This window comes from Carcharodon carcharias, chromosome 1, assembly GCF_017639515.1.
Source record: "Carcharodon carcharias isolate sCarCar2 chromosome 1, sCarCar2.pri, whole genome shotgun sequence".
In the NCBI taxonomy this organism is placed as follows: Eukaryota; Metazoa; Chordata; class Chondrichthyes; order Lamniformes; family Lamnidae; genus Carcharodon; species Carcharodon carcharias.
Genome location: NC_054467.1, coordinates 222,104,086 through 222,125,181, shown reverse-complemented (window position 1 = coordinate 222,125,181; position 21,096 = coordinate 222,104,086). Strand labels below are relative to the sequence as shown.

General features: G+C 42.2%; 1 protein-coding gene across 1 annotated transcript in view; it reads right to left on the bottom strand.

The window, feature by feature from the left end:
- acaa2 (acetyl-CoA acyltransferase 2) overlaps positions 1-21,096 on the bottom strand; it is a 55,432-nt gene that overhangs the window by 15,983 nt on the left and 18,353 nt on the right. The window contains exons 4-9 of the mRNA XM_041191603.1: positions 14,003-14,119; positions 7,992-8,139; positions 6,869-7,044; positions 5,786-5,915; positions 3,667-3,737; positions 2,856-3,010 (exon numbers count right to left, since the gene is read on the bottom strand). Of these exons, the coding sequence (XP_041047537.1) occupies positions 2,856-3,010; positions 3,667-3,737; positions 5,786-5,915; positions 6,869-7,044; positions 7,992-8,139; positions 14,003-14,119 (797 nt within the window). The remainder of the gene's footprint in view (positions 1-2,855; positions 3,011-3,666; positions 3,738-5,785; positions 5,916-6,868; positions 7,045-7,991; positions 8,140-14,002; positions 14,120-21,096) is intronic.

The following is a 21,096-nucleotide window of genomic DNA, read 5'->3' as shown; positions in this document are numbered from 1 at the left end:
GCAAAGGAGCAGAAAATGCTCTCTCTGGGCTATAGCCATGCAAGCATTTAATCCCAGAAGCAGAGTGGTTTTCTGCTGCTGTGCGTGGGGGGGTTGGGGGTGGTAAATGGTTTCTCATTCCACAAAACCTGTTACTTCCACAAAATCCGCTACCACCTCATGCTGACATACACAAACCTCAAGAATTCGGGGGCAGAAGTAAAGCAAGCTGCAAGAAAAAGAGCCAGTAGTCTGACTCAGTGAAAGTTTCCAACAGGCTGTGTCCCATATTTTAAGTTGAAGAAGGGTTTGGTGCATTGATGGCTGTGTAATTTGAATGTCTGTGGTTTCAGAGTACCTTTTATATATTTTACCCTGCATGTTATTTTGGGGGTCTCAAAAAAATCTGTTTTTTGGGAGTATCCATTTATACTAGTTTCACTCTACATTATATTCCATAACATTTCATTAAATATATGCAACTGGTCAACTATCTGAAATGTCAACTCAGTTTCTCTGTCCACAAGGTCTGCCTGGCCTGCTCAGTACTTCCAGCTGTTCCTTTTCCGCTTTCTAAACATTTCCATTTGCAACAAATAAAACTGAAAATCCCATGGAGGAGCAGGAAAGCAACTAGAGCAACTTTTGAGTTTAACTACGCATGTGCATTCGCCAGAAGTTGCAGTCAGTTTCACAGAGTAATGACAGTGAACGCTGACAGTTTCACTGTCATTACAACCACAAAATCGGTCCATAGTATTGCACTTATGCACGCTATTAATCCAAAACTGTTTGAAAAAACACTGTCCCTATACTACCATGGTTAACAGTTACAATATAGGGTGATTTGAAGTTGAGCGGGGAATATTATTGGATCTGGAGTGGTATCGTCATACATATTGATCTGTACAGTGGAGTTGAACTTAACGTACGTACAGGCCTGGTCTAGATTACAGAACAATGTACCAAATCCACCACAAAGCTATATTCAGGCTTTTGAAGACTTTTCTTTTCATTCATTCTTGGGATGTGGGCTTTGCTGGCTGGGCCAGCATTTATTGTCCATCCCTAGTTCCCCCTGAGAAGGTGGTAATGAGCTGCTGCCATGAACTGCTACAGTCCATGTGGTGTAGGTACACCCACAGTGCTGTTAGGAGGGGATTCCATGATTTTGACCCAGTGACAGTGAAGGAACAGCGATATATTTCCAAGTCAGGATGGTGAGCGACTGGGAGGGGAACTTTCAGGTGGTGGTGTTCCTATGCATCTGCTGCCCTTGCCCTTCTAAATGGTAATGGTCATGGGTTTGGAAGGTGCAGTTGAAGAAGCCATGGTGAATTTCTGCAGTGCATCTTGTAGATGGTACACACTGCTGCAACTGTGCATCGGTGATGGAGGGAGTGAATGTTTGTGGATGTGGTGCCAATCAAGTGGGCTGCTTTGTCCTGGATGGTGTCAAGCTTCTGGTTTGTTGTGGAAGCTGCTCTCATCCAGGCAAGTGGGGAGCATTCCATCACACTCCTGAATTGATAGTGAACAGGCTTTGGGGAGTCAGAAGGTGAGTTACTCACCACAGAATTCCTAGCCTCTGACCTGTTCTTGTAGCCATAGTATTTATGTGGCTAGTCCAGTTCAGTTTCTGGTCAGTGGTAACTCCCAGGATGTTGATAGTGAGGGGTTCAATGATGGTAATGCCATTGAACATCAAGAGCCCATGGTTGGATTCCCTCTCGTTAGAGATGGTCATTGCCTGACACTTGTGTGGCACGAATGTTACTTGCCACTTGTCAGCCCAAGCCTGGATATTGTCCACATCTTGCTGCATTTGGACATGAACTGCTTCTGTATCTGAGGAGTCGTGAATGGTGAACATTGCGTAATCATCAGCGAACATCCCCACTTCTGACCTTATGATGGAAGGAAGATCATTGATGAAGCAGCTGAAGATGGTTGGGCTGAGGACACTACCCAGAGGAACTCCTGCAGCGATGTCCTAGAGCTGAGCTGACTGACCTCTGACAACCACAACCATTTTCCTTTGTGCTAGGAATGATCCCACCAGCTGAGAATTTTCCCTCTGATTCCCATTGACTCCAGTTTTGCTAGAGCTCCTTAATGCCATACTCAGTCAAATGCTGCTTTGATGTCAAGGGTAGTCACTCTCACCTCATCTCGGGAGTTCAGTTCTCTTGTCCATGTTTGAACCAAGGCTGTAATGAGGTCAGGAACTGAGTGGCCTTGGCAGAACCTGAACTATATACCCTTGAGCCACACTCGTAAACTTCTCCTTTTCTAGGCTATGGGTAATTTTTAAAAATTCATTTACGGGATGTGGGCGCCGCTGACTAGGCCAGCATTTATTGCCCATCCCTAATGCCCTCGAAGGTGGTGGTGAACCACTGTTGTCCCTGTAGTGTAGGTACACCCACAGTGCTGTTCGGGAGGGTGTTCCAGGATTTTGACCCAGCGGCAGTGAAGGAACAGCGATATATTTCCAAGTCAGGATAGCGTGTGGCTTGGAGGGGAACTTCCAGGTGGTGGTGTTCCCATCTATTTGCTGCCCTTGTCCTTCTAGTTGGTCAGCTTATACTGACACACATGCTTTTATTCTGGAATACAGAAAATGCATTCTTTACAAGTGCCACAACTTGATAAAGTTCCTCCTTGCAATAGGTTGGTTCATGATCAGAAATTCAGCTTGTGGAGAACTGTGGGAACAAGCAACAGATCCTACAATCCACTATGCAATGCACTGAAGCTCCAGTTTGATCTTGCAAGTTGCTTATTAAAAAAATAATTCACAGGGTATATTCATGCAAATGAATACCACTTAGCCAGGAAATGGACAGGCAGATAAATCAACTTAATTATCATACCTCAACTCATGAACTAGATGTGCCGTTATCCTGGTTCCTGATGCTCCCAGAGGGTGTCCTAATGCTATAGCCCCTCCATTTACATTAGTGTTTTCAGGGTCCAATTTCAAAGCCTTTTGTACAGCCAAATACTGAGGAGCAAAGGCTTCATTTACCTTTTGAAGAAAAGATACATCATAATCAATAACAATGTAAACATTAGTTTGAAATACAAGGGTGCTCATTTGGCCAAGGAAGTGAATTGCTGGGCCATGGCCTAGAAAAGTTCCAGCTCCTGTACTCGATATGGACTGAGTTAGCTAATCTCAGCCAGGGCAACAGCAGCTGTAATTTGCCTCAGGACCCCTGGCTGAGGGAGGGGGATTTCAGTCCAGATTCTTACTCCAAAATCCAGTAATTTCCAGAGTACTCTACCAAAACTCTCCGTTCTGGCCCACGGGTGAAGAGCGAGCTCATGTGAGGTACAGAAAGAAGCAACATCTTTAGGATATCAAAGGAGGGGAGAAAAATGACAAAAAGAGGGATTAGAAAAGAAGCAAAGGGACAAGAGCAGGCCTCTTCAGCCCCTTGCACTTGCTCTGCCATTCAATTAGATCATGGCTGATTAAAACACTGCTCAAGCCTATAAAAGGGAGGGGGGGGGGGGGGAGGTGTGGGGAGGAAGAGAGCTGGATAGATACATGAGGGAAGGAGAAATAGAAAATGAAGCTAAGAGTTAGATGAAGAGGGGTGCGAGGAATCTCTTGCAGTTTAATTATATAACACTTTTACTTATGGCCATCACAAGCTAATTCAAATGGTTTTCACAGACCTCTACCAGATCCATGTCCTTCAAGGATAATCCTGCTTTCTTCAGGACCCCACTGATTGCTGGCACTGGGCCTGCCAGAGACAGAAGAAGAGCCAGTAAATAAGGAAACAATTTTAAGTACTTAAACTATGCCACTATATTCTCCAGATTTTAAAAACAACAACTATGCAGCAAGTTAGAATATTGAGGCATCAATGTGCCATATGCTGGCAATGCAAACTCACAGTCACCCTACACAGTTCTTAGTTTTAGCCATTCTGACCACAGAAGTCCATGAACAAAGGCCAGATGATTTCCATGGGGAGAAGTATGCAAAGGTATCCACTCTGAAGTTTTAGTGATCACTTCATGAGTAAAATTCACCTTCCTAAATCACTTTTGTTTTCTTGCTAATGGTTGATACTGTACAAGCAAAGTCTGGGTTTAACTTTCATGTTTGGTTGGAGTGAGATAAGGAAGAATGTATTTTGTAGAAAAAGTTACCATTGGAACAACTAATTGCTGCTTTCCCACCCTTTCCCCCTATTAACCAACTTTATTTTTTTCTATCTTCAACCCCACCTATATATTTGATCAAGGAGGGTCAGCTCTCAGGCTTCTGCCAATTTACTTGATAAAATATGTTGATCAGCATCTGAGAGAGATGAATAGGTTAATGTTTTGAATCTGAGTGCTTATAGAAACTGGCGCTGTTAGGTGGCAAAGCTCCTTTAAAGCTGTTTTCATATCACAAGACACCAGGTTGATGTTGCACAGCTTGATGCAAGCCAAATGTAAATCTGCAGAGACTTACTGAATCAGGCGGAACATTAGACCCCTGAAAATGATGTTGAATTTGCATAAAGCCATACAAGCCAGGATATTGCCAGGTTCCGTCTTTAACCTCAAAAATCTTAACAAGGGTGGTGGTGAGGAAACGTCACAACTGGGCACCAGAATCCCAAATTAAGTTTGAGGGGTGGGGGGGAGGGGGACGGGAAGGGAGGAAGAAAGGGGGCCAGGGTTATTGTTCCTGATTGCTGTCAGATAGCTCCTGCTGGACATTACATGCATCCGTAGCTGACTGGCAATAGCAAGATGAAGCTGGTGATGCTCTTCATTGGTGAATAGCCATAGGCCTGTGCATAAAATTTGATTTTGGAGGACTGCCAGTGTCCAGGTATCTACAACGTAGTGAAATTCAGCATCTTCTGCAGAGCGAGAGAGAAATTTGGATACAAGATGATGACGACGTCCTCATCCTGTTGGGAACCATTTGTATAAACTCGCATCCCAACATTCCATAGAGTGCACTGGATCCCACTTCACATCTAAATTAGGCTCCCACAGCACACTTAAAATATTTTTTCCATAAAAGAAACAAAACAACAGGCATGGCATTGAAATTATATTGTTATAAACCAGCTTAACAATTCACCTGAAATTCCCCATCACACTATTTTAAGTTAGTGTTATCCCAAAAGGGAGAGAGGATTTTCAGATGGAAGAATTAAGTATTTTAACTACAAACGCTAAACTGGGCAAACTTAGACAGCTAATAAAAGATGATATATAAGCAGTAATAGAGCCCGATGCTGGACTGCTTAGAATTTGGTAGTTCAGGCATCATTGAAAGAGAATTTACTGCCAGGGTCAGTTCCTGGCAAGCTTTATGATTAGTTTTCCTCCCAGTGTTTTGTCTCATCATAGCAATGACTGATACTAGGCAACTTCTTACTACTGAAACCTATGTAGTGAATGTTGGCAGGCTCAACTGTGCAGAGGACTATAATCAATCACTCTCATCCTTCATCTATGTATGATCCTTCTCCCTTTGCAGCACATCAGTCAGCAACTGGTTTATTTTGCTTTCCAAATGTGGTGATGCAGAAGCTACATGCAGCTACCAAATGCTGCTCTGACAGATCAATTTACTTTGCCATAGTATCACCCGCCCATCCCTCCAAAACCCAAGGGCAGTTTCAATCATTAAGAGAACAAGAATTTAGAGTTAAGCAAACAATTCTCAATCAATTTTTAAGCTTTATATTTAATTACATCACTGCATCAGCAATTGTGCTTCCCATCTGTTCACCAGCCTGAGAAAATCTTTACTTTTACTGATGCTAGTGGTACTCACCAATTCCCATAATGCTTGGGTCACATCCACACACATGATGGGCCACTATTCTGGCCAGTGGCGTCAGCTTGTGTTTCTGGACTGCGTCTTCACTGGCTATAATCACTGCAGCAGCACCATCACACACTCCCTAAGGAAAATACATTAAATATAGCTTTTGGGGACTATAAATTGTATTATTGCTCTCAAGACAAATCTGGTTATATTTGTTCAATAATCTTAGGCAATCTAGACTCTAGGGTAGTAACTGCCTATTTACACTTATATGGATTCATGAGTCTGGTAACACAATGAAAGTAAAGAAAACACACTGAGTATTAAAGGACTAAGCCATGTAAGCCAGGAAGGTCCCAGTTTGGATCTCAATCTGCTGACTGTAGCAGCAGTTCAGGCATTCCAACTCTTTTCAATGTTCCTGATTAGGGAGAGGTTAGAGAACCAAAAAAATCTAACATTTGTGTTCCTAATTTCTACCCTGCAATTCCTGCTGCATGTGTTGGCATCAGGAAAAAAAAGATCAAGCTTGGTTGTGAAGGCCTCCTTAGTCAGTAGTCTCTGAAAATTCACTATCTTGGCTCACACATGAATAATAATCACTTCACCAAATAACAACTACAACAACTTGCATTTAAATCACACTTGTAATGTGGTGCAATATTCCAAGATGCTTCACAGGAGGCTTATTGGGAAAAAAAATCTGACACCAAAACACAAAGAGAGATATGGGCACTTAGAAAAATTCAAGGCAATCAGGTGGAGTCAATATGATTTTGTAAAAGGTAAATCATGTTTAACTAATTTATCGGAGTTCTTTGAAGGAGTTACATGTGCTGTGGAGAAAGGGGAACCAGTGGATGTACTGTACTTAGATTTCCAGAAGGATAAAGTGCCACGTCAAAGTTATTGGAGATTGACTAATATTGTGAATCATAATCCAAACATAAAAGTTAGTGCTTCTGGAATTGGCGGAGACTAAAGGTAAACTAGAGAAACAAAATAATTTGATGCCAAAATTTGCTAACACAAAATCTGAAATTAAGTAGACTCGACAACATTTCACAAGGAGGGGGTTTTGGAACATACTGAAGCATTTCCTGCAGTGACGGTGCCATTTTTCTTGAACACAGTTGGTAGCTTGGCCATTTGCTCTGCAGTGGTCTGTGGTCTGGGGTGCTCATCATGTGTTATAGACTGCACTCCTTTCTTGACTTTCACCTCAATTGCAGCCAACTCCTCATTGAAGTAACCGGCTTCATGGGCTGAAAGACATTATGTACTTAGTAAGTGCACACATGCATTTATTACTTGCTTCTCAATCTGTAGTACCAGGCATCAGCTATTGCCCAAGTTTCCTTTCCAATGAAGAAAGAAATTACGAACAATTTTTCTTCATAAACAGACCAAAATACTAATAATACTAATACCAAACATGTTTGAATTAACAAATTACCGGGGAGAAACTAAGATGTTTATTGGGAATTTTTTTTGAAATGACAAAGTCATTCTTCCATTTCTTTGTGAAACCAAGTGATAACAGAGTTTGTAATTTCCCTCACATTATTTTTTCTTGAAAAATAAAAATTATTGAAGACCCCTTTAAAGGTATAATTTTAAAATTACATAATATTACAATTTTCTTTTTAGAGATAGGTTCAAGGAGTGGCCTCAAGTCCTGGTGGGCCATTTAAATCATTAACAATGCTTTTATTTTATTTCAGGTTTTTAATTTTATTAAATGGATTAATTGGGACAAGAGTATGAAGTGGGGATTTTAACAACATTAAAAGCCTTATCTTAAACTTCCTTTCCAATTAATAAATTTCACTATTAAAGAAAAATGCAAATATTTATGAAGGATTGGTTGTACAAAAAAGTATCCCTACAATCTGCATTCACGGTTATAGGCTACAACACATGCACTCAAGATATTAGCAGACAAACAATTGTGGTGTATAGATTCTACCTGATGAGATATCAACTACAAAGCTACAAAGATGTTTTTAATTACTGACTTTAAGATTTTAAGGTAATTTATTTAAATGCCAATTGTATTTGTGATGCATTCCTGCATTTTCTGTTTTAGATATTTAGTATTTGCAGTTACCTTTTTATTTCTACTTAATCCAATAATCTTTCCTACAATTCACATTAAAAAGTGTCCTCACATGCAGATTTTACATGTGACACAGCAGCACTGAGCACTCACCAGTTTTCCATCTCTTCTGAGCCTTCAATGCATATGCATCACACTCCTCCCTGGTTATTTCATATTGCTCAGCAAGGTTCTCTGCTGTAAGACCCATAGGAGTTTTAATGTGGAGATCTGTCAATCCTGCCCATAAGGTGTCTTCCATCTGTACAGAAATGTTTCACAGCTATTAAAATTAAACTAATTTTAGTTAAATTCAGAAAATTTTCTGCATGTTTATTGGAGGTAAAGATGATAAACACTGAGTTTCATCTCCTAACATCATGAGGCCAGTGTCAGTATCCAAAAAACACAGTGCTTTGTTCTGCAGCATCTTCACATGAGCTATATTCTAGTTTATTGGCAGTGCTTTCAAATCCTTTCTATTGCTCACAGGCTTTAAGCCAGGAATATGGTAGAATACTCTCCAAATACCTAGATGGGCTCAGCTGCAACATTTAAGAAGCTTGACATCATCAGCTTAATATACGCCACTAGCACAAAGGCTTAATTATTCATCCCCTCCTCCACATCCTATTATTAAATACACTGTAGTAACTCAACTAGGCCAAATTTTCCAGTTTCCAGTGCACACTGAAGATGCGCGTCAGGACCCTGTGGAAATCCTGACATGCAGACCTCCAATGGAATTGCCTGGGAAGTTTAAACTTCCGATGGGCAATTCCCCTGCTTCCCAGGATCCTCCACGAATAGCTCAGAGTGAAAAACAGAGTCAGAGACTTGGGACAGATCCATGAGACTTACCTGGATAACTACCCAAAAATGTTAAGATAAAAGCAAAAAAACTGCAGATGCTGGAAATCCAAAACTAAAACAAAAATACCTGAAAAAACTCTGGCAGCATCTGCGGATAGGAGCACAGTTAACGTTTCGAGTCTGAATGACCCTTCAACAGAAGTAAAAATAGAAGAGAGGTGAAATATAAGCTGGTTTAAGGGGGGAGGGGTGGGACAAGAGCTGGATAGAGGGCCAGTGATAGGTGGAGATAACCAAAAGATGTCCAAAAAATCATTAACAAAATATGAGGAACAGGTGGAGATATTTAGTAAAATAGGTGGAGATAACCAAAAGATATCACATAGGTTATCTCCACCTATCACTGGCCCTCTATCCAGCTCTTCTTGTCCCACCCCCCTTAAGCCAGCTTATATTTCACCTCTCTTCTTTTTTTTTACTAAGTTCTGTTGAAGGGTCATTCGGACTGGAAACGTTAACTGTGCTCCTATCCGCAGATGCTGCCAGACCTGCTGAGTTTTTCCAGGTATTTCTGTTTTTGACCCAAAAATGTTAGACTGATTAAAAACTGATCTAACAGCTGGGTAATGCCACTTGACCCCACCCCATCAGCTCCAACTTACTACCCCGACTACCTGACTACTCTCTGACCTAACACACACCCGACTCAATCTGACTGCCCATCCACCTCACCCACCTAGCCACTCATCCATTCCCTAACATTCGAAGACTGGACCTTTAATGCTTGCCATACAGCAGTTAATGCCATAAAAAGGGGGCTCTTCTGCCATCCCTGACTCTACTCAGTTCCAACAGAATTGCCCAAGGGCTGCTGCACTGCACATTTCTCGGACAGCCAGGATCAGAAAGTCCCGGAAGAAATGTGTAGCAGTGTCTGGTCGGGAGAATCTGGAAGTGCAGCAGCTATCTGCTCAACATTGCTGTTGCCTGGAAGATTCAGACCACAAGCTTACTCTGACAATGCTTTTATCATTGGTGGTCAAAGTCTTAGAATGCCCTACGTAACGCCATCATGGGAGCACTATTACAAATACTCCAGTAGTTCAAAGAGAAGGCCCATCACCTCACAGGAAATAAATAGCACAGGCAATTGCCTCAAGAACAAAAACATATCTACACGTAGCTGTCATTACAAAATATTTTGCGATAAAACTGACAGAATTCCTTACAGTTCCAACATTTCTATTGAATGTTCTTCCATTTTTCACTACCCTACAGACGAAAGGCAGTTTCTTCTAATCTCATGAATTTTACAATTGAATCCTTCAGTTTTAAGCCTATAGTTAAAGCAATTTGTCCTACTCCTCCAAAGCACTGCTCAATGCCGTAACATATTGCACTGATCACAGGTTAGAATGTTTCATGACTGTAGAGCCAGACTTTAGCTTTACATCAGGAAAATTTTAAACAGTTGATCATTTGTCTTAATCACCATTAATGCCTAAAGTAATGGATTTGCAGCAAATGGTAATGTTACTGGGACTATTGCTCCAGGGACACGAGTTCAACTTCCATCATGGCAGCTGGGAGGCTTTAAATTCAATTAATGCAATAATTTGGAATTAAAAGCTTCCCAAAGTAACAATGATCATGAAACTACTAGATTATTATAAGAACCCATCTGGTTCACAAATATCCTTCAGGGGAGGAAATTTGCCATTCTTACTTGGTCTGGTTTACATGTGACCCCAGGCTTACAGCTACGTGGGTTGACCCCTAACTTCCCTCTGATAGCCTAGCAAGCCATTCAGTTATATCAAACCATTACAGAAAAGTCAAAGGAATGAAACTGGAAGGAGCAGCCGACAATTTTCTATCATCATCCCCGAGTATGCCTTTATCTATCAGCAGGTAGACCCATCAGAAGTGCTGGCACAATGGTATACAGTCAGGAGAGAGGGCCTCAGAAGTCCTCAACATTAACTCCGGAAACTAAGGCAAGGAAATCTCCTGCTGATTACAAGCTGCCACCCTCCCTCAGCTGATGAATCAAGTTGAAGCTGTGAAGGTAGCAAGGGCACAGAAAGAGTGTGGCTTGGTAGCACCACTACTGACCAAGCTGGCTGAACCCTGAAGGATATATCTGCCAGGTGACAGGTGGTGAAAGATCCAACAACAGGTGAAAGCCTACTTGGCCTCATCCTCATCAATCTACCTGTCACAGATCTATCTATTCATGATAGCATTGGCAGGAGTGGCCAACACACAATCCTTGTGGAAACAAAGTCCCATTTTTGCACTGAGGACATCCCCCATCATGTTGGATGACACTACCACTGTGTTAAATGGGATAGATTGAGAACAGTTCTAGCAGCTCAAATCTGGGCATCCATGAGATGCTATGGGCCATTAGCAGCAGCAAAATTGTATTCAACAGCAATCTGCAACCTCATAGCCCAGCATATCTGTCACTCTACCATTACCATCAAGCCAGGAGACCAACCTTGGTACAATTAAGAGTATAGCAGAGCATGGTAGGAGCAGCACCAGGTATTGTGAACTGTGAGGATAGTGTAGAACTTCAAAAGGACTTGGACAAGTTGGTGGAATGGGCAAAGAGGTGGCAGATAAAATTCAATGCAGAGAAATTTGAAGGGATTCATTTTAATAGAAAGAACGTGGAGACACAATATAAAATAGGGGGTACAACTCTAAAGGTGTTGCAGGAGCAGAGGGACCTGGGTGTTTATGTGCATAAGTCATTGAAGGTGGCAGGACAGGTTGAGAGAGTGGTTACTAAAACATACATTTTCCTGGGCTTTATTAATAGGGGCTTAGAGTACAAGAGCAAAGAAGTTATGTAGAACTTGTATAAGTCACCAGTTCAGCCTCAGCTGGGGTATTGCATCAACTTCTGGCGCTGCACTTTAGGAAGGATGTAAAGGCTTTGGAGGGAGTGCAGAAAAGATTCATGAGAGTGGTTCCTGGGGTGAGAAGCTTCAGTTATGAAGATAGATTGGAGAAGTTGGGACTGTTTTCCTTAGAAAAAAGGAGGCCGAGAGGAGATTTGATGGAGATATTCAAAATCATAATGGATCTGTGAGAGTAGATAGGGAGAAATCATTCCCACACGTGAAGGGATTGAGAATGAGAGGGCACAGATTTAAAGTAATTGGCAAAAGAAGCAATAGTGAAATGAGAAGAAACTTTTTCACACAGTGAGCAGTTAGGGTCTGGAATGCGCTGCCAGAGAGGGTGGTGGAGGCAGGTTCAACTGAAGCATTCAAAAGTGAATTAAACTGTTATTTGAAAAGGAAGAATGTGCAGGGTTACAAGGCAGGAGAATGGTATTAGGGAAGTTGCTCATTTGGAGAGCTGGTTAACATGGGCCAAATGACCTCCTTCTGCACCTTAACAATTCTGAGATTCTTAGATCCAAAATGAGAAGCTACAACACAGGACTACATGCATGTTAAAAAACAGCAGCATGCAACAGACAAAGCTAATTGATTCCACAACCAATGGATCAGATTAAAACTCTGCAGTCCTGCCACATCCAGTCATGAATGATGGTAAACAATTTAATTAACCAGAGGAGGGCAGTTCAACAAATACCCCCATCTTCAATGATGAAGGAGCTCAACACATCAGTGTCAAAGACAAGGCTGAAGCATTTACAACCATCTTCAGCCAAAAGTGCCAAGTGGATGACCCATTTCAGCCTCTTCTGCCAAGATCCCCAATATCACAGATGCCAGTCTTCAGCCAGCTCGATTCAGTTGATATGATATCAAGAAACACCTAAAGGCACTGGATACAGCAAAGGGCCCTGACAAGATACCAGATGTAGTACTGAAGACTGTACTCCAGAACTAGACATGCCCCATGCCAAGCTGTTCCAGTATACCTACAACACTAGCATCTACCCCGCAATGTGGAAAATTGCCAAGGTACGTACTGTCCACAAAAAACAGGACAAATCCAACCTGGCCAATTATTGCCCCATCAGTCTACTCACAATCCAAAGCAAAACAAGGAAAGATGTTGTCATAGTGCTATCGAGTGGCACTTACACAGCAATCATTTGCTAAGTTTGGGTTCTCCCAGGGTCACTCATTCCAGACCTCATTACAACCATGGTTCGATCATCAGCTGAGAAGTGAGGTATAAGTGACATTGACATCAAGGCAGCATTTGAGCAAGTGTGGCATCAAGGAGCCAGAGCAATACTGAAGTCAATGGGAATCAGGGGGAAAGCTCTCCACTGGTTGGAGATCTACCTAGCATAAAGGAAGATGGTTGCATTTGTTAGAGGCCAATCATATCGACCCCCAAGACATTGTTGTAGAAGTTCCTCAGGATTGTGTTCTACGCCTAAACATTTTCATTTACTTCATCAATGACTTTCCCTTCACAAGGTCATAAGTGGAGGTGTTTGCTGATGATTGCACAATCTTCAGTACCATTCACAACTCCTGAGATACTGAAGCAGTCCATGCCCACATGCAGTGAAATCTGGACAACATTAAGGCTCAGACAGCTAAGTAACATTCAATACACAAAATTCCAAGGAATAATCATCTCCAACAGGAGAATATATAACCATCTCCCCTGGACATTCACCATCTCTGATGCTCCCATCAACATTCTGGAGGTTCCTATTGACCAGAAACTTAACTGGACTAGCCATATAAATACTGTGGCTACAAAAAACAGATAAGAGGCTGGGAATTCTGAAGTAACTCACCTCCTGACTCCCCAAAGCCTGTCCACTATCTACAAGGCACAAGTCAAGAGCGTGATGGAATACTTACCACTTGCCTGGATAAGTGCGGTTCCAACAGCACTCAGGAAGCTTGACACCATCCAGGACAAAGCAGCCCACTTGTTCAACAGCTTGTCGGTTGCCTTAAACATTCACTCCCTCCACCACTGGCACACAGAGACAGCAGTGTGTACCATCTACAAGATGCATTGCAACAACTCACTAAGGCTCCTTTCAACAGCGCCTTTCAAACCTGCAACCTTTATCACCTAGAAAGACAGGGCAGCAGTGGTATGGGAACACCACAAGTTGCATGTCCTACACAAAGTCATACACGCACCATTCTGACTTGGAACTTCATCACTGTTCCTTCACCGCCGCTGAGTCAAAACCCTGAAACTCCCTTCCTAATGTACAACACGTGGACTGCAGTGGTTCAAGGAGGCATCTCAACACCTTCTTAAGGGCAATTAGAGATGGGAAATAAATGTTGGTCCTTCCAGTGATGCCCATATTTCCATGATTGAATAAAATAAGTACATTTTACCTTGATGTCAACGCCAAGCTTTGTGCCAAATCGTATATTTCGAACAGCATATGGAGCTTGACTCATGCTTTCTGATCCTCCACACAATACAATCTCGGATTCTCTAAGGCAGATTTCCTGCAACAAACGGAACGTTTTATAGTAATAATGCACATACCATTTAAAATCTGAATGAATTTATCCATTCATTGATGATACTGCATTGGCGGCACATTCCTCCAAGACCTAGTTCATTATACTTTATGGGAGATCCAAAAAAATGTTTTAAAAATACACCCTTAAAATGTATAATGCACATTTATCTAAAAAATGCCAATGTATTTGACTGGCCTACTTTTGGTCCAAGTTCTATGTTCCTATGGCTACAACAGTGAGAATGGTGATTAAAAACCTCTAACCACCCATACTGCAAATTAAAAAGAACATCTTAAATCCACATACAGCAGCTCAAATGTCATTATTTCAGTTTAATCTCTAAATGTTCTAATACTTTAATTGTAGAGTTATCACTAAATGGGGTAGAGAATATAAATCACTAAGCACAGATGATGGTGATTTAAAAAAAGCAAACTAGGCACTGGGCTTCATTTTGAGGGATAGAAGTAAAAAATGGAGAAGTTATGTTAAACTCCTATATAACCTTGCTTAGATCACACTTGGGAGTACCATGAGCAATTCTCATCTCCAGGTTATATAAAAAAAAAGATTTATGAGAATGATACCAGATCTGAGAAGATCACTGAAGACTGAAGAGGCTCAGGCTCTTTTCTCTGTACTGAAGGGTGACCTGATAGAGGCCTTTAAGATTATGAAAGGTTTTGATAGGGTGGATGGAAAGATGCTGTGAGCAAGACCAGAACTAAGGGCCATAATTATAAGATGACCATTGCCAAATCCAACACGGAATCAGGAGAAACCTGCTGACCCAGAAAATAACTAGAACACAGAACTCACTATCAAAAGGTGTAGTCAAGACCAATAGATTAGATGCATGCAAGGGGATGCCAGATAACAAATGAAGGAGAAAGGAATAAAAGGATATGCTGATAGGATTAGATGAAAAATGGTGGGAGGAGGCTCAAACAGTTATGTGGACCCATTGGGCTGAGTGGCCTGAATACAATGGAGTACAATGTGATGTTGCACTTATTGCCATCTGTTCACATAGCTGCCAATCTTTTAAATCTGGCGCAATGATTTATCTAAAATAAAAACAGAAAATGTTTGAAATGCTCAGCAAGCCAGGCAGCATCTGGGGAGTGTGAAACAATGGTAACATTTCAGGCTGTTGTTTAATTAGAATGGAAAAAAAGTTAGCAGTGCAAAATGTTTTAAGCAAGTACAGACGCAGAGAAAGGGGAGGGCAGGGACAAAAGAACAGAAGGGCAGTCTAGGATATGGTGGAATACAGAAAAGATTAAACGTCAAAAGGGATGATGGTAGAGGATGAGGTGTCTCATATTATTTCCAGCCAGCTCATTAGCAGCATAAAGGGCTTATTGTTAAGTCTGGGCATACTTGATGGTGTATAAAGTCACATTTTAGTTCATAGAGAGCAAGGTCTGTTTTTGACTTGGGCATGATGAAAGGTATTAGACAAAATCCAACAACAGATTATCATGGATTGCCTCCAAGTGTGGCAATATGCCTTTGAGAGGCTGAAGGGAGCACCTTGAAGATAATGTTTGGAAAGCGCAAGGAATGTCTGTTGCAATAGTTGCTTTCTCAGTGACGGCAAAATACAAGTTCAACTTCTCAGGAAAGATATGGGCCTAATTAGTTCTGCATGGCTTGGAATGTCAGTGCAAGCAATGGAAGAGCTCCCTACTGTTCATTTAAGTGGTCCAGTTATGAAGCAATGTGGCAAAAATGGTATAATGGTTGCAAAGAAGAATATCCCCAGCCTGTGCTGACTTATTGCTCAGCACCGTGGAGGGATAGTGAACCACAATGCAAATATGTGTCTTCAAAGTTTCTCATGAAATTCAGATTGAAGCATAATTGAGGATATCATTCATAGCACTCAATTTGAACAGCTAGCAGTTTCTGGTTAGGTCCTTATCACAATGAAGGCACAGAACTGATGAGGTAATTCTAAGGCTTGACAACTGCCTCTGAGTGCCATCTAGTGGCCGAGTTGAGGGCTCTATATTTGCCGTGATTACTTGTAAAGCAAGCTGAACTTCCAATTATTAGAAACATCATTAATTAGAGCATGGTATGCATCTATGCTGCGAGCAGGAGGATGATACCGCATTTAGCTAGTTTATGGTGAATTGTCCTGCTCACCATGCCACTTGTGAGGACTATCCTTGGTATCTGCTGTTTACAAAGTAAGGGTTCGAATGTACGGTCACTGGTAATTAACTAATAACAATGCTTCTGAGGAGTGCAGAGGCTGTGATCAAATAGACTCCAAATTGACATCCCTGCTGATGCAAGACTAAAACACAGTCAATCTTCCATAGTAGACCTGGGCCAGGTGAGTCCATAATACTCAAGGGCATTCAGCAGCCAGCATTTTTTGTTAGCAAAAATATACTTTATTCATAAAATATCTGAAAGAACATTACAAAACATTTCAAATTGGTCATCACAGAAGGTGCAATAATATTCAAGTTTTCTACACTGATCATGTTGCATCAAGGTGCTTACTTCAAAACAATCAAAGGAACATTACTGACATTTCAAAATAGTCATAACAGACAGCGCCATGGAATTCAAGTTGACTACATAGATCATGTTACACTGAGGTGCTTAAATACAATTGTGGCACGTGTGGTATTCAATGTATGCATTCAAAGCGAGTCATTCCCAGCCCCTCGGTGCACTACGGCAGAAAGGTCTTAAGACAGCGACCTTGCCACATTGCACCTCTGCGTCGGCTACCCCAAGCTCCCTTCAGCACGTAATCCTGGACCGTGGAATGGCACCAGTCTGCAACACTCGATTATTGTCTAGGACAACTCTGCACTGGAAGACCAACAAGTTTTGGGCAGACCAAAGAGCATCTCTCACCGAGTTGATGATCCTCCAGCTGCAGTTGATGTTCGTCTTGGTGTGCATCCCTGGGAACAGCCTGTAGAGCACAGAGTCCTGTGTCACAGGGCTGCTCAGGATGAACCTCGACAAAAACCACTGCATCTCTCTCTAGGTCTTCTTTGCAAAGAGACATCCACAAGCAAGTGGATAACAGTCTTGTCCCCACCACAGCCACCTCGGGTGCAACGTGCAGAAGGGGATGAGACTCCTGGCATGTAGGTAGGATCTGATGGGGAGGGCCTTTCTCACCACCAGCCAAGCTACATCTTGGTGCTTGTTGGAAAAGTTCTGGTGATGAGGCATTCTGCCAAATGGCTTTAACAGTCTGCTCAGGGAACCAGCCAGCCTAGTTAGATGATAGATCTTCTATCCAGTTCCAGTGGAATCTCACTCCACCCCCCACCCCATCACCATATGCGTCACCTCCTGATAATTTTAAACCCAGGGTGAACAAGCAGAAAACTAAGTCTCTGTTCCCCTCACAGATGCTGCCTGAGCGAATGTTTCCAGAATTTTCTGTTTTTAAATGTTAAAAGCAGGAAGATATGCTGGTAATCTGCATGGTTTAGACTAACAAAACTCCAACAATATGCCTCTACATATTTAGAATATCTTAAATGTTGGTTGTTGTTAATCCGTGCTTAGGTTTCTAAACTTTGTTGGTAGGCTCTATGCCTATGAGGATAGTGTGTGTTTCATATGGGACAAAGTTCAATTGTATTAATTTCTCAGCTTGGTTTGGATGGCCCTAAACTTCTGGAAGTGTGTAAGAAGGAAGAAAGTCATAACCCTGTGACAAGTTCAATTTGCATTAATGAAGACCATAAGACATAGGAGCAGAAATTAGGCCATTCGGCCCATCGCGTCTGCTCCGCCATTCAACCATGGCTGATAAGTTTCTCAACCCCATTCTGCCGCCTTCTCACCTTAACCTTTGATCCCCTTACCAATCAAAAACCTATCTATCTCGATCTTAAATACACTCAATGACCAATTCATTGCCTTCTGTGGCAATGAATTCCATAGATTCACCACTCTCTGGCTAAAGAAGTTTCTCCTCATCTCTGTTCTAAAAGGTCTTCCCTTTACTCTGAGGCTGTGCCCTCAGGCCCTAGTCTCTCCTACTAATGGAAACATTTTCCCCACGTCCACTCTATCCAGGCCTTTCAGTATTCTGTAATTTCAATCAGATTCCCCCTCATCCTTCTAAACTCCATCGAGTATAGACCCAGAGTCCTCAAACGTTCCTCATACGTTAAGCTTTTCATTCCTGGGATCGTTCTCGTGAACCTCCTCTGGACCCTCTCCAGGGCCAGAACATCCTTCCTGAGATATGGGGCCCAAAATTGCTCACAATATTCTAAATGTGGTCTGATCAGAGCCTTATAAAGCCTCAGCAGCACATCCCTGCTTTTATATTCTGGTCCTCTCGAAATAAATGCCAATATTGCATTTGCCTTCCTAACTACTGACTCAACCTGCAAATTAACCTTAAGAGAATCCTGGACTAGGACTCCCAAGTCCCTTTGCACTCCAGATTTCTGAATTCTCTCCCCATTTAGAAAATAGTCTATGCCTCTATTTTTCCTATCAAAGTGTATGACCTCACACTTAGCCACGTTGTATTCCATCTGCCAGTTCTTTGCCCATTCTCCTAACCTGTCCAAATCCTTCTGCAGCCTCCCCGCCTCCTCAATATTACCTGTCCTTCCACCTACCTTTGTATCATCTGCAAACTTAGCCAGAACGTCCTCAGTTCCTTCATCTAGATCATTAATGTATAAAGTGAAAAGTTGTGGTCCCAACACTGACCCCTGCAGAACTCCACTAGTCACCGGCCGCCATCCTGGATGGCCTGAGAAGGCCCCCCTTATCCCCACTCTCTGCCTCCTGCCAGACAGCCAATCTTCTATCCATGCTAGTATCTTGCCTCTAACACCATGGGCTCTTATCTTACTCCTGGATTAATTTATATGGTGAATCATGAAAAATGCCTTCAAGCATTGCAAATCTGTGTAGGTCAATATTCTGCCACAAAGAGCTGATTTAGATTCCATTGCTCAGGTGGCATTTTGGAGCCACCTTGATTTCAATGGGTATTCCCCCATTTAAAAGCATGCTCCAATAGTTCTTTCATTTTAGTAGAGTTTGTAAATTAGGGAAGTTTCCCCCAATGGCACTGCCTCCATTTTCCTATTAGTGCTGTTACTACGCTCAATCTTGAAAGAAAATCTGCTGCTTTGCTCACCACCTCTTCTGACTGTCCTTCTCCCTCCTTCCTGCTCAATGCTTCTCTTCCGCCCCCTCGTGGTCAAAGCATAGCATAGATAAATGATTAGTTAGCTAACAGGAAGCAGGGAGTAATGATAAATGGGTCCTTTTTGGGTTGGCAAGCTGAACTAGTAGAGTTCCACAGGGATAAATGCTGGGACCTCAGCTATTTACAATCTACATCAATGATTTGGCTGATGCAACTGAAGGTATGGAACTAAATTTGCCAAATACACCAAGATAAGTAGGAAAGTAAGTTGTCAAAAGGAGGTACAGAGTCTGCAAAGGAATATAGACAGGTTATGTGAGTGGGCAAAAATTTGGCAGATGGAGTATAACGTGGGAAACATGTGAACTTGTCTACTTTGGTAGGAAGAATATAAAAGCAGTATATTATTTAAATAGGGAGAGATTGCAGAGCTTGGTGGTACAGAGAGATCTGGGTGTCCTGGTACATAAATCACAGTTAGTATGCAGGTACAGCAACTGATTAGGAAGGTAAATTAAATGTTGTCATTTATTGCAAGGGGAATGGAATATAAATGTAGGGAAGTATTACTGCAGCTGTGCAGGGCCTTGGTGAGACCACATCTGGAGTAGTGCATGCAGTTTTGGTCTCATTTGAAAAAGGATATCACTCTTAGAAGCAGTACAGAGAGGGTTCACTCCACTCATTCCTGGGATGAAGGGGTTGTCTTATGAAAAAAGGTTGGGCCCATACCCACTGCAGTTTAGATGATGATAGGTGATCTTATGAAACATATAAAAGGTCCTGTGGGGATTTGATAGGGTGGATGTTTCTACCTGTGGGGGACACAGTTTAAAAATAAGAGGTCTTCTTTAGAAGACAGATGAGGAGAATTTTTTTCTCTCAGCAAATCATTGGTATGTGGAATTCTCTTCTCCAGAAAGCATTGGAGGCTGGGTCATTGAATTTATCCAAGGCAGAGTTAGACAGATTTTTGATCGACAAGGGAGTCAAGGGTTATGGGGGGCAGGCAGGAAAGTGCAGTTAAGACCACAACCAAGTCAGCCATGATCTTATTGAATTGCAGAGCAGGCTTGAAACACCTGCTTTCCCATGTTTCTTGCCTCCCACTCCCTATTTCCTTCACCTGACCCTTCCATTTGCTGCTTCCCTCTCACTCTCTTCCTCCCACTCATTACTTCCCTCCTCAAAACACTCACAAGAAGTGGGAGGAAAGCAGTGAGCAGGAGGTAAAGGACGGGAGGAAAGTAGCAAGGGGGCAGCGGGAGGGAGATGGCGAGCCAGACGGAGGAGGGAGTGAGTGGGTCTGAGTGGGAAGTGATGAGCCAGAGGGAGGAGGGAGGGCAGTGGCAGGCGAGTTGAGGAAGTAGCGATGGAAGGAGAGGGGAAAAGTGGTGAACAAGAAGATCAAGGTGAGGTGAGCAAGTAGAAAGACTCAGTATGTTAAGGGTTAGTAAGAGAAAGCTATTAAGAGTTAGCAAGCTGTTAGGGTTAAGGATGAGTAAGAAGCTTTTTGGGTCAATTAGGTTCAAGGCAGCCAATAGGTTTTTAATGTAAAAAAATTACAGATCAGGAAGGTAGCCCACCCAAATTACATATTTTGTTCTGGGAAAGTGATTTTGGTTTTAGTGTGTTTTCATTTAGCTCGCCGTGTAGGCGTACTAAACGAGGGAGAGCTGTACTGCATCCAACACCACACCAAACATGGTCAAAAGAGCTGAACTCCTGAGGTGCGGTGACAGTGACTGCCCTTGACATCAAGACAGCATTTGACCAAGTGTGGCATCAAGGA